The sequence below is a fragment of the Nerophis ophidion genome, linkage group LG08, assembly GCF_033978795.1.
Source record: "Nerophis ophidion isolate RoL-2023_Sa linkage group LG08, RoL_Noph_v1.0, whole genome shotgun sequence".
Taxonomy (NCBI): domain Eukaryota; kingdom Metazoa; phylum Chordata; class Actinopteri; order Syngnathiformes; family Syngnathidae; genus Nerophis; species Nerophis ophidion.
In genome coordinates this window covers 65,219,349-65,233,937 of record NC_084618.1, presented here as the reverse complement: position 1 = coordinate 65,233,937, position 14,589 = coordinate 65,219,349, and the positions used below count along the sequence as shown (strand labels likewise).

General features: G+C 42.8%; 1 protein-coding gene across 2 annotated transcripts; it reads right to left on the bottom strand.

Annotated features, from left to right (window-relative positions):
• Positions 1-974: 974 nt before the first annotated feature.
• Positions 975-3,485, bottom strand: LOC133558195 (carbonic anhydrase 4-like). Of its 2 annotated transcripts, none has more exons than XM_061909395.1 (9): positions 3,370-3,483; positions 2,903-2,972; positions 2,805-2,831; positions 2,554-2,724; positions 2,326-2,474; positions 2,153-2,248; positions 1,995-2,067; positions 1,764-1,927; positions 975-1,691 (listed from the first exon to the last, which is right to left on the bottom strand). In XM_061909395.1, exons 1-9 carry the CDS (start codon positions 3,400-3,402, stop codon positions 1,500-1,502), a joined length of 975 nt encoding a protein of 324 aa, XP_061765379.1. In that variant the 5' UTR covers positions 3,403-3,483; the 3' UTR covers positions 975-1,499. The 2 variants fall into 2 exon arrangements, with proteins under 2 accessions (XP_061765379.1, XP_061765380.1); XM_061909396.1 differs by having other exon boundaries at positions 1,495-1,677; positions 3,370-3,485.
• Between the last annotated feature and the right edge of the window lie 11,104 nt (positions 3,486-14,589).

Below are 14,589 nucleotides of genomic sequence, written 5' to 3'. Positions count from 1 at the left end.
CGCCCGAGAAAGAGGCTAAACTGGAAAAATGGTCTCTTAGCATTCCAGCACCTAGGTGGGCACAAGGGCAACCGAAACCCAGGACTATGTAGGACACTTAGATTATTGGGGACAGTCAATCTACTAAGTGGAGGCTATGTGCTGTAGGTGCTGGGGGGATCCACTTCAGCATTCCCCTCTACTTCCTTGTTCCCAGCATGCCTCACTGTGAATGACGTAGCTGCTTTCATTGATCCGTCTCATCTCGAAGCTTTTTCTTCTCTTAGCTCTTTCATTTTTGACGCCATAAATGTGGTCACCGATAAATCTATTGGCTTTCTTTTCCAATTGCACTCTGGTATCAGGAACATTTTTATTGGAAATTCCTGATTATTCATTACCCAAAAACCACATATAGGCTGGTTTTGGGAAAATCCCACAAAAGGTGAGCACAGTTTTTTTTTGGACGATATTTATAAAGTCAATTAGTGACTGGAAGTTAAAAGTGGGTGTGCACATTGTTTTAATTATGAAGTTGGTTGCTTGGAAATCTTTTGTCAAAGTTTTTTGTAATTGTTTATTATATTATTTTAAATTCATACACACACAAAATGTATTTTTGTGTATACAGTATACACACACACACACACATATATATATATATATATATGTCTTGATTGGATTATCCAGAGAATACCATGGTAGAGCGCAATATGTATGTGTGGGAAAAAATCACAAGACTACATCTCTACAGAACTGTTTCATGAGGGGTTCCCTCAATCATCAGGAGATGATTGAGGGAACCACACATACATATATACACACACATATATATATATATATATATATATATATATATATATATATACACACACATATATATATATATATTTATATATATGTGTGTGTGTGTACATGTATAGATGTGTGTATGTATGTATATATATATATATTTATTATACATACACCACGAAAAGATCACAGTTATATGGACGTCATAAAAATACCAACAATTTATAATAAAAGAGTTGGAAAAAAAATAAACATTGGTGTGAACTTTAAAAAGCCGCCATATAGTACATCCACACACAATGGCAGGGTAGTGGTATCTGGCCACAACTGGCCACAACTGGCACTCAGTAAAGTGTCACATGTTTGATGATACTTATTGGACCACATCACCCACATTTAGCAGGAATGAGCCTCTAACACTCACAAATTGAACACTGAACAAATTGAGCTGCACCTACAAATTGCATCCATTAAAATAATTAACAAAATATTATGTGGCAGCTGTTATTACAACTTAAGACAAACAAAGATAAATGACAATATTTGGCAACTTTAAGAATATTTGCGAGGTGTTGGTGTCAGTTTGACGTCCTTTAACTACATCAGTCTTAATGACAATCTGACTCTTATTTTAAGGTAGACTAGGTTACATGCACATATACAAAAGTATAGCAATTGGATGATTAAAGGGTGGCAAAAGATCTGCAAAAGTATAACTGGGGACGGTTCTAACAGCTGCTCAATACCAGGCTGAGAGCCAACAGAGCCAGAGAGGCGCAAGATTTCACTGAGTTGTCCGTCTCTTCCCTCACAGGCTGGGTGGTGACTGGCAGATCCGGCAGGATGTTCCTGAAGACGTTTACCATGAGCGGCGAATCAGTTGTATTGTCGATGCGCAGCTCCGTGCTAAAGAGGTCAATCTGTTGGTGGAATTATGGACACTTTGGAAGTCTGATCATATCACAAAAAAAGGCCACAAAAAAGAAACCCACCATCTCAGGGCTGATTCTGATGGTATCCTTAAAGACGGTCCAGACGACGATTTCTCTGCAGGTGGGCGTGGTCAGCGAGCCGAGGTAACGATAATATCTTGAGAAGTCCACACCTTCCAGTAGGCCACTCAGTGGGATATCGCTGGTAATGTTGACAAGGTCACCTGATGCGGAGAGAATAAAAGTGTCAGCTTTACAAAAGTTGAAAGTTTGGCTTCAGCATCGACTTACCAGCAAGTGGGATTTGAGACAGGTAGCCGATGAGGTCGCGCCAAGGTTGGCTAGTATTAACGCTACTATCTGCCTAAAAATGTGAAAATACAAGACGGGGGGGATTCAGATTGGGATGCTAAATCACAAAATCACATTTGGGAAAAAAAAGGGCTCACCTCAATGAAAAAGCCAAGAGCAGCAGCTCCCGTCGGGTCTTCGAGGGCGAGACTTGTGTTCAGATTAAATCTGGACTTGATGTTGACGATGTGCAGCTGTGGGGCCGGGGAGTGCAAAGGTGAACATTTGTCTGTTACAAAGAACTATTTCAACATTTAACATGTGGACGCACCTCCATTGGGTAGCGTCTCCCATTGACGGTGTGCTCAGAGCCACCAACAGTTGAGCGGTTGCCCCAGTGCAAGTGGAACTGCAGGCTGTCGTAGGGCTCGGAGAGACCCCCTCCTGAAACCTGCACCCCTCTATTAAAATTCACTCTGACTGAAAGACACAAAGTAAGAAGAATTAATCAGAAAAAGCTGAATAGCAATGGCGTTCAAGGTCATATCACAATCCTCACCTGTCCGGCCAGTGTTGGTTATGTTTGCCAGGATGCCGGTGTTGTCGATGTTTGTGAAAGTAAGCTCAGTCAGGCTTGCGTTTTCCGTGGCATCAGCAGTCACGATGTTTATGGGCGACTGTCTGCTGCCATTGCAAAAATCTCCAAATAAAACCGGCCATGTTCTGTCATCTGGAGGCAGAAAGGAGAGGTTTTAAGAGGGCCAGGCGGCAGAAAAGGCCAGCAGCAGAGACAAGGTAGTGGTAACTTACCACAAGCTGGGTCATGATAACACCAGTCTGAGGAAAACGAGGGACAAGGTCAGACTTGTACATGTGGAAAGATGGCGGTGGCTAAAAGCAATTCTTACCAATCGAACTAGTCGAGTAGACATCAACTACAAAGTGGCACAAAGCAAAGGCGAATGCAAGCCTCTTCATCTAATAAAAACAAACAATTCAAATAGTGAATTTGATTTACACAGGCAGGGCTTTTTCTCTAGAAACCCATTATCCACATATTTTAAGATGCATTTAAACCAGTGTGGTTGGCACTGGGAGCAGGGTGGCTAAAGTGTCTTGCCCAAGGACACAACATCAGTGACTATGATAGCAGAGGCCGGAATCGGACCTCAAGTTGCTAGCACTGTCGCTCTACCATCTCAGCCACGCCGCACAATTTAACAAAATTAAAAAAAAAAATTTTTTTCCAATGTGTGTTAAATTAGGTTGGCTTCTCATAAACTTACGGAAGGTTCATTGGAATCAATAGTGAAAAAATATGCTAAATATACTCAAGTAAAAACAACATTGAATAATATAAGACGGTCGGTCTTACCTTTAAGGCACCTGTCTGTGTGCGCGTGTGCATGCGTGTGTGCGCTTGCGAGCCAGTATTCGTCAATCTAGCTTCATCCTTTCTCCTCCCTGCTTTATATGAGCTCAGCTCCTCGAGAAAAAAAACGCCTCCATACGTCAGCTGGCTTCCACTTCCAAACTACATTGAAAATATCATCCGTCCATGCGTTTTCTTACACACATTTTTTATTTTTTAATTAAATGTAGCCCAGGCTACATTTTTGACCAACTTGATAATATTGGATTTCCCTCTCCTTAATTGGCTACTTACTTGTTTTATGATTGTGTATTTTTTTTTTTTTTCCAAATCAAGACAACTAAAAAAAAATGCTCACATGACAAATTGACAATGTTATATGCATTTATAAATCAAAAGCAACTCCGTGTTCATATGTTGTGAATTTAAGGAACGGCAAAACAAGTTTTATTGGATTTTCTAGACTACCAAATAGGTTTTAGACGTGACGTGACAGTCATGACAACAAATGCAGTTACTGGAAACAATAGGTGACCCAATTGCAAGCTTTTTTTTTTTTTACCTGGGAGGCAGAGCTCATTCAGTTTCAAAGCTACTAAGCATGTAAATTGTTGCTGTCACTTTTGACATATTGTCACACGTTCACCTCCCTATTTCCTCCATAGGAGGAGTTGAATCAGTGTGAAAAAAAAAAAAAAAAAAGAGCATCAACATTTTTGGTACACCAAATGAGGCTATTGAGTGTGCGATTTATTCGGCACACCCAATATGGATGTGCCAATCAAAAACGTCCCGCTCACGCATCGCTGCGGTAGTTGTGACCCCAAGATGGAGGGACAGGAGACGAGGTGCAGGTAAGAAGAGTCTCTATTTGCAAAGTGCACGGCAAGCATAACCTGCATGGTAAGGATTAGCAAACAAACGGTTACCATAAAACACACGCTTTTTACAACAAACAAGCCCTGTCAGTAGGACATATAAAGACGCCTGATTGGCCAACTCGGAACAGGTGTGCCCAGATTCCTAATCAGGGACAGGTATGAGAGACAGCGCTCAACTCAGGTAGTCCAGATTTCAATCCGGGGCTCGGCATCTTTCTGTGTGGAGTTTGCATGTTCTCCCTAACCTAAGGATACTCCGGCATCCTCCCACCTCCAAAGACATGCACCTGGGGATAGGTTGATTGGCAACACTAAATTGGCCCTAGTGTGTGAATGGCCTGTGATGATGTAGCAACTTGTCCAGGGTGTACAACCACCTTCCGCCCACGTGCACCTCCAGCATCCCCCACGACTCCAAAAGGGACAAGCAGTAGAAAATGTGTGTGTGTGTATATCCATCCATCCATTTTCTACCGCTTATTCCCTTTTGGGGTCACGGGGGGCGCTGGCGCCTATCTCAGCTACAATCGGGCGGAAGGCGGGGTACACTCTGGACAAGTCGCCACCTCATCGCAGGGCCAACACAGATAGACAGACAACATTCAGACTCACATTCACACACTAGGGCCAATTTAGTGTTGCCAATCAACCTATCCCCAGGTGCATGTCTTTGGAAGTGGGAGGAAGCCGGAGTACCCGGAGGGAACCCACGCATTCACGGGGAGAACATGCAAACTCCACACAGAAAGATCCTGAGCCTGGATTTGAACCCAGGACTGTGTGTATATATATATATATATATATATATATATATATATATATATATATATGAACAGAAAGAGGTAGACTGGGTGGGAGGAGCCAAAGTCACAGGTGGTGGGGTTTCAGAACACGAAGACTTATATTGGGACTGGAAACAAATGTCCTTAAGGAGTCTGATAGAGTCCCCTGTGGACGACTGAGGAAGTGCATGTTTTAAAAAAAATTCCTTGTCTCCACTATCTTCCGGAGACGTCGGAGGAGTGACGTCACGACTGCAGTACCTATGACTACCAGGCGAGCCGGAGGAGTGAATATAGGAACAAAAACAACCATTACCAGACATGTAGGGTGAGTCCTGGACGGGTTGAAGGTGGCTGTGTCCATGAAAGGGAGATGGCGGGGCTGGCGCGTCTCTATCGCGAAGCGAAGTCTTCCTCCGTGACTTCCGCCCTCGCTGTCGCGAGCGAGCGGCGCGAGATGGGACCTCATCGAGCCAAGAGGAGTCTAGTGGAGCTTGGAGACGTCCAGGCTCCCAGATTGACTCTGGTGTGTAGCGAAATGTCCCTGCCTGCATTGCTTGGGCTATTTTCCACGTCATCTTGTCAAATTCTTCGACCTGTACTTCTGTCTGCTCGGACTCTTCTGTGACGCTTTGCTGGCATCGTGGTGATGTTTTGTTCTCTCGTGGGTGCAGCGGAGATGGAACACAGCGCGAAGGTAGGAATGACAATGTATTTCTAACTACAAAAACAAACTAATAACAGAAATACTGGCACAAAGGCACTAGAGATAAACCAACCGAACTAGCATGGGAGCTAGAAGGAACAAAAAGCGCTGGTCATGTAAACTAGGGACAAGCAAACAAAAGAATAGCGTGGAAGCTAATGAATACGAAAAGTCTTTACCGCAATGCGGGAAGAGCGACGTCACCTGTTGCATGGAAGCAAATAAGAGTCCGAGAACAAATGGCAAACAAAGGCGGGCTTAAATAGAAGGGATAATCAACAATCAGGTGTGTGTGGAAAACAGGTGACACAAATGGGTAACTATAGAAACGGAACAAAACGGGAAGTGCCACCCGGAACTAAGGGAGTCACATAACAAGACGAAATACAAAACAGAAAGAAACCAGAATGTGACATGATCCAAGTCGTGGATCATGACAAAACATGTACTATCAGAGTATCGACATTTTGATTTGAAAATCAATTTTAGAGCACAAAGATCTGGCACTCCTTTTATCAATATTCAAGTATCATTCCGCACATGATAACTCTGAAGTTGCCAAGTACCGATGGATGGACGAGCGATAACCTGCTGCCACCTCCAGCTATACAATCACCTGGCCGCCGTAGCTAAATCCACCCTACTGCTGTGTTTTTGATAATAAGGTAATTCCTGTGCAATCAGAATCAATTGTACCTTGATGTGACATTTTCTGTTTGAATTGCTTTATATATATATATATATATACATTTATAAAGTCCGAAATTACATAGCGTCAGTCAGCTTCACAGACCGCCGCATGCTAGCTAGCTAAGTTTTCTTAATTTCTTTCCTATATATATATATATATATATATATATATATATATATATATATATATATATATATATATATATATATATATATATATATATATATATGTAGATCATCCATCCATGCATCCATCTTCTTCCACTTATCCGAGGGCGGGTCGCGGGGACAGCAGCCTAAGCAGGGGAGCCCAGACTTCCCTCTCCCCAGCCACTTCGTCCAGCTCTTCCTGGGGGATCCCGAGGCGTTCTCAGGCCAGCCGAGAGACATAGTCTTCCCAACGTGTCCTGGGTCTTCCCCGTGGCCTCTTAGCGGTTGGATGTGCCCAAAACACCTCTCTAGGGAGGCGTTCGGGTGGCATCCTGACCAGATGCCCGAAACCACCTCATCTGGCTCCTCTCGATGTGAAGGAGCAGCAGCTTTACTTTGAGCTCCCCCCAGACAGCAGAGCTTCTCACCCTATCTCTAAGGGAGAGCCCCGCCACACGGCGGAGGAAACTCATTTCGGCCGCTTGTATCCGTGATCCTGTTCTTTCGGTATTAACCCAAAGCTCTTGACCATAGGTGAGGATGCGAACGTAGATCGACCGGTAAATTGAGAGCTTTGCCTTCCGGCTCAGCTCCTTCTTCACCACAACGGATCGATACAGCGTCCGCATTACTGGAGACGCCGCACCGATCCGCCTGTCGATCTCACGATGCACACTTCCCTCACTCGTGAACAAGACTTCTAGGTACTTGAACTCCTCCACTTGGGAAGGGTCTCCTCCCCAACCCGGAGATGGCACTCCACCTCCTGGTGCGAACCGATCCAGTGAGAGCTGAAGATCCTGGCCAGATGAAGCCACTAGGACCACATTGAATTGAATTGAAATATTTATTTCAAACCTGCACAGTACAACTAAACACAGTTTTTTTTTTACATTGGCAGAGATATTTATGCAAGGCTCATTCCACATTTAACATAAACAATATAATACAAGAACAATACTCTATAAACAAAAACAAGAAAAACTCCTGTACACTAACAATACTATGAGACAAGACAAGACGAGACAAAACACACACCGCACGCACACACACACACACACACACACACACACACACACTGGCCCAAAAGTCGCCACCTCATCGCAGGGCCAACAAAAATAGACAAAATTCACACTCACATTCGGGGCGGTATAGCTCGGTTGGTAGAGTGGCCGTGCCAGCAACTTGAGGGTTCCAGGTTCGATCCCCACTTCTGCCATCCTAATCACGGCTGTGGTGTCCTTGGGCAAGACACTTTACCCACCTGCTCCCAGTTTAAAAATGGAACTTAGATATTGGGTTTTACAATGTAAAGCGCTTTGAGTCACTCGAGAAAAGCGCTATATAAATATAATTCACTTCACTTCACACACTAGGGCCAAATTAGTGTTGTCAGTCAACCTATCCCCAGGTGCATGTCTTTGGGAGGAAGCCGGAGTACCCGGAGGCAACCCACGCAGTCACGGGGAGGACATGTAAACTCCCCACAAAAAGAACCCGAGCCCAGCGATCGAACCCACAACCTTCGTATTGGGAGGCACACTGTCCCATCGTGTTGGCAGCCGAGTACACATCTGAAAATTAGAACAGGACCAACAGGAAAACCCGCAGCCCGAAGTCACACTGGGTGATTTTAACAGGTGTGATATATCAACACATCTTCCTAGCCTGGAGCAAATTGGAGCAATTCCAACAAGCTAAAGAATCATACCTGGTGCATACGTTTCCAAACCACACCTCTGGGTATGTCTGACCACAATGCCACCCCGTTTCTACCAAAATATAGGTTACAATTTAAAAATGCCTGCGATGAGGTGGCGACTTGTCCAGGGTGTACCCTGCCTTCCGCCCGATTGTAGCTGAGTTAGGCGCCAGCGCCCCCCGCGAACCCGAAAGGGAATAAGCGGTAGAAAATGGATGGATGGATGGAATTTAAAAATGCGGTCGCAAAAAACACCACCATCTGGAATGAGGATGCACCTGAGACATTAAAGAGGCGTCATGACTTGACAGATTGGGAATTTTTTTTTTTTTTTTTTTTTTGACTGTGGGAAAGATATTTTAACATGCTTGCTTAGTGCATACATTTTATTCTGTGAAGAAACTGTTACCCTCCACTGCAGGAGTCACCAACGCGGTGCCTGCGGGCACCAGGTCGACCGTAAGGACCAGATGAGTCGCCCGCTGGCCTGTTCTAAAAATAGCTCAAATAGCAGCACTTACCATTGAGCTGCCTCTATTTTTTTAATTGTATTTATTTACTAGCAAGCTGGTCTCGCTTTGCTCGACATTTTTAATTCTAAGAGAGACAAAACTCAAATAGAATTTGAAAATCCAAGAAAATATTTTAAAGATTTGGTCTTCACTTGTTTGAATAAATTCAAAATAAGTCCTTTTTTTTTTTTTTTTTTTCTTTCTTTGTCATGAAAAAGGGAGGTTTTTGTGGTTGGTGCACTAATTGTAAGTGTATATTGTGTTTTTTATGTTGATTTAATAAATAAAAAAAATAATAAAAAAAAAAATATATATATATATATATATATATTTTTTTTTTTTTTTAATTTTTTTATAAAAAATTATTCTGCGGCCCGGTACCAATCGGGCCACGGCCCGGTACCAATCGGGCCATGGCCCGGTGGTTGGGGACCACTGATTTACATGACGCCGGCGGCTACATCCAGCGGCCTGTGAAGCAGGGGAGTATAGTAGCAGCGGGGGCCGTCTACGGAGCAGACGCCAGCGGTGTGATCGGAAACGCGGATGCCGAGCGGGGCTAAAAACAAAGCAGAAGGCTAATCCCCACAGAACACCACTTCCCTCCATCCTGAAGCCGCTTTGGACTGGATTCTCGCGACTGTGTTGGATCCATTGTGGATTGAACTTTCACAGTGGCGTTCAGGTAAAAACATGAGTTAATTTTAACTAAAAAAAAGTACAAACAAAAAGCAGTCGCTGGGGAGGCACAACTTGGGAAAGGGACAAAAATAACACTTTAACAAACTATGAACATAATGCAAACAACACTTACTATGGCTGGACAAGAGTAGCAAGGACTTTGGCACGAAAAAACTGGCATGGACAAAGCATGAAAAGAAACACAATGACGCCAGGACGACCAACATAAAATGACAAGTTTAAAAAGAGATGTGGTGATTGAAAGCAGGTGTGAGACATGACAGGTGAACTGATTGGTCATCATGGTGACAAAAAAGAGTGAGAAAAAAAAAGGAACTTAAAGAGTCCAAAGGTCAAACAGCACCTGGTATTCCTAAGCAGTCTCCCACCCAAGTACTAACCAGGCCAGACAGTGCTTAGCTTCAAAAACCAACAAGATCGGGGATGCTCAGGGCAGCACGGTCACACAAAATCATGATCAGACATGACAGAAACTTTGTAGCTTAACTACATTTCCCAAGAGCTTGGCGGTAGATTCACTACTTTTTGAACAAGTAGCGATTTCTGTAGCTTAGCTACTTTTAGACCAGAAGAAATAAAATGCACTGCTAATGCAGGCCAAACAATATGGAGATAATTGAATGACCTGAATGTATGAGAACATCCATACTCCCGTCCAAAGGCAAAACCCAGTAACTCAATTTTGGTCAAAACTAAGCTGATAATAATTTTGGAGTTCCTAGGTGATATGCTTTACATTAGTGTATGCGATATTGTAATTTGTTCAGTAAGTAAGCTATTTACGGGCATGGCAGGACCTAGCAACTACCACATAACCCTGAGATACAACAGAAAAACCTAGTATCTCAAGGGATCAATCGGAGCTTCTTTGTCAGTCGCCTTATTGTCTTTAATGAGACATTTGCACGAATGGGGGCCGACGGTCAACCTGATTATGTGATATTATGGCACGAGGGGATATTTGGAAGATTGGCCCAGGACGTTGCAAGTACCTTCATTAAATGTATTGTCCTTGATTCTTCCCCTTGCATACTCTTTTGGGCAGATAACTGTGGAGGTCAAAATAAAAACTGGACGCTGTACACGGCACTTGCCCAATGTGCAAACGCAGAATGGGGCCCACCCGAGATTGTGATAAAATATCTGGAGAAAAGGTACACGTTCATGAGAGCAGATTCAATCCATGGCTCAATCGGCAAGAAAATGAAAGCTCAAGAAAACATCTATACGTTTGATGACTTTGTAGATCTTTGTAAGACAGCATCAAGATAGATTGGTTTTCCTTTGTTTTCTCAAAATCAGCTGGAAGTGCGTTACTAGGTTTTGCCTTTGGACGGGTGCATACGTACGGAGAAAATCCATGATGATTGGTTGGGTCACCATTGGCTAAGGTTGGGGCGAAACATTACGGACCGGCCAATCAGAAGCAAGATAAGGCGGGTCATGTAAACCAACAAGTAAAATCATAACAGTCTCTCTGATGACACATGCTCCCAGGGAGTTCAAAGACTAGTTGTTGACTTGAAAAAAAGAAACCTACTTGAAAATGGCAGAGGGATTCTCTCTCACAGACAACATGTTTCTTTTAGTGATGATGACGATCTGCAAGAAACCCAGAATAATGCGTAGCCTTGGCCATATTGGGATAAATGTATGTGTTTAGAGAGAAAAAAGTGTTTCGTCTTTTACTCTGTAAACCAAAATCATAACTGTTTTTTTCATCAAAAATGTCAACTTAGGACAGTGGTTCTCAAATGGGGGTACGCGTACCCCTGGGGGTATTTGAAGGTATGCCAAGGGGTACGTGATATTTTTTTATATATTCTAAAAATAATCAACAATTCAAAAATCCTTTATAAACGTATTCATTGAATAATACTTCAACAAAATATGAATGTAATAAACTGAAAAGAAATACAACAATACAATATTCAGTGTTGACAGCTAGATTTTTTTTGTGGACATGTTCCATAAATTTCCCATCCATTTCCTACTGCTTATTCCCTTTTGGGGTCACGGGGGGCGCCGGGGCCTATCTCAGCTACAATCAGGCGGAAGGCGGTGTACACCCTGGACAAGTCGCCACCTCATCGCAGGGCCAACACAGATAGACAGACAACATTCACACTCACATTCACACACTAAGGCCAATTTAGTGTTGCCAATCAACCTATCCCCAGGTGCATGTCTTTGGAAGTGGGAGGAAGCCGGAGTACCCGGAGGGAACCCACGCATTCACGGGGAGAACATGCAAACTCCACACAGAAAGATTCCGAGCCTGTGATTGAACCCAGGACTGCAGGACCTTCGTATTGTGAGGCAGACGCACTAAACCCTCTGCCACCGTGAAGCCATATTAATTAAATATTACAATAAAAATATAGAAAAAAATACCGGCCGCACTAAAGTTTAGACTCAGTGGCCTAGTGGTTAGAGTGTACGCCCTGAGATTGGTAGGTTGTGAGTTCAAACCCCAGCCGAGTGATACCAAAGACTATAAAAATAGGACCCCTTGCCTCCCTGCTTGGCACTCAGCATCAAAGGTTGGAATTGGGGGTTAAATCACCATAAATGATTCCTGGGCGTGGCACCGCTGCTGCCCACTGCTCCCCTCACTTCCCAGAGGGTGATCAAGGGCATGGGTCAAATGCAGAGGACACATTTCACCACACCTAGTGTGTGTGTGTGACAATCATTGGTACTTTAACTTTAACTTTAACTTTAGATCCATGAAGGAAAGAAGAAAGTGAAAGAATGTTTATAACTGAACACATTTACATACGCATAAAAAAATGTTTTTCTTTTGTATTATTTTTTTTAATTAATTAAGTAACATTTATGACAACATTTTTCCAAAACATAATATAGAATGTAAGATATAACATGATAATGCATACATTTATCATTTGTTTTCAAAACAGTTACAAAAAAGTGGTACCCCCAAAAATTTACTGTTGGACCCCATTTTTAAAATTCCTAGCGCCAACACTGATGGAGTATTGGTGCGTGGAAAACAGCAGCAGGTGGCTGTGGCCTGCGGGCCAGTTCTTATACTAATCAAATATCATCCCAGGGGCCGTAAATAATTAATTTGCATGCCTGGTCTGCTTTAAATAGCTGACCTGCCACTCCTTTTCTGCTTTGACCCCTTTCACCTGCGTGGAGAAGTTATCAGGTGGCCATGGATCAGTTTCCACAGAGGAGGCGCTAGCTTCTCCAAGTCGGGACACAGGGTGGACCACTCCTCTATGCATCAGTTGGCGACGTCTCTGCACTGCAAGAGGATCCCCCTGCTGGCCTCCTGATGGACTTTACTCTCTCACATTATTAACAGTACCCACTCAGCATTCATGGCACCCGGTCACCCACGGGGTGGGGAGGTCCCCACATCTTAAGTTAAGTTAAGTTAAAGTACCAATGATTGTCACACACACTCTAGGTGTGGTGAATTTTGTCCTCTGCACCCCCTGGGAGGTGAGGGGAGCACTGAGCAGCAGCGGTGGCCACGCCCGGCAATAATTTTGTTGATATAACCCCCAATTCCAACCCTTGATGCTGAGTGCCAAGCAGGGAGGTGATGGGTCCCTTATATGGTTTTATAGTCTGTGGTCCCTTCCAAGGTTTCTCATTGTTGATATTGGATTGAGTTTTTTTCTTGCCCGGTCGTAGATGTCGTAGATGTCGTGGATGTCGTTTTGGTCCATGAAGCCCTTTGAGGCACTTGTGATTAATGGCTATATAAATGATCTACTATCTTTGAATATCAATAAAACTAAAATAATGCTATTTTGTAACAGTAGAAGAGAAAGTCAAACACAAATACGAATTGGCGGAGCAAACTTTGAAAAGGTAAAAGAAAAGACATCTTTAGGTGTAACAATAGATAATAAAATGAATTGGAAATCTCATGTAAAAAATATACATCATAAAGTAGCAAGAAATATGTCAATAATGAATAAAGCAAAACATGTTCTTGTCCAAAAATCACTTCATATTCTGTACTGCTCGCTAATGTTACCATATCTGAGTTATTGTGTAGAAATATGGGGAAACAACTACAAATGTGCGCTTCATTAGGTATTGGTGTTACAAAAAAGATCAATTAGAATAATACATAATGTTGGATATAGAGAACATACAAACCCTTTATTTATTAAATCAAAACTTTAGAAATTCAACAATTTGGTGCATTTGCAAACTATAACCTGCTACCCAAGAATGTACAACAATTCTTCTCAACAAAAGAGAAGCAATAGTAACCTTAGAGAATAATCATATTTAAAGCATTTGTATGCTCTTACAACACTTAAAACCTTTAGCATATTTATTTGGAATTAAATTATGGAATTGATTACCCTAAGACAGGGGTAGGGAACCTATGGCTCGCGAGCCAGATGTGGCTCTTTTGATGACCGCATCCGTCTCTCAGATAAATCTGAGCTGACGCTGCTTAACACGATAAGTAATGAATAATTCCACTTGTAATGAAAAATAACATTCAAAATATAAAACATTCTCATGCATTTTTATGTTCAAGAAGTTACGTTAATGGTAAGAAATAATTTATTTATTATTGGTTAGTGTTGGGCTTTCCCTCCTGGGGGTTCTTCAGACCACCAAGCACCGACATGAGAGCCTGTTTCAGGGTTACAATATTGTTTTATTTTTCAGTAAGTCTCTCAGTTGCTTTCCAGCATTTGTCTTTTTCTCTTTTGTTCTCGCTCGCACTCTGGCTCCAGCCCCGACCCCGTCTCTCCTCCTAGCTGCTGCTTATAAACAGAGCAACAGGTGATTAGATAACAAGGCCCAGCTGGGCCATCTACGCACCTGCCGCGTATTTCGAGGCTGGTCCTGGCAACACCCTGCTTCGCTGCAGGCCCGCAGGTCACGCCTCCTCCACATTTAGCTTCAGAATAACAATGTTTTTAGAAAGAATAAGAGACATGAAATGTTGGTCTTACTAAGAAATGCACGCGTTTAGTTGTGTTCAGTGTTAAAAAAAATAATATATGGCGCTTACGAAAATACATTTTCAAATATTTGGCTTCTTGGCTCTCTCAGCCAAAAAGGTTCCTGACCCCTGCCCTAAGACATCAAA

Coding starts and splice junctions, on each gene's coding strand:
- LOC133558195 (XM_061909395.1), bottom strand. CDS start 3,402: ATGCACACGCGCACACAGACAGGTGCCTTAAAG. Junction 2,973..3,369: donor CACAGACAGGTGCCTTAAAG/GTAAGACCGACC, acceptor TGTTTTTATTAG/ATGAAGAGGCTTGCATTCGC. Junction 2,249..2,325: donor GGAGACGCTACCCAATGGAG/GTGCGTCCACAT, acceptor CCGGCCCCACAG/CTGCACATCGTCAACATCAA.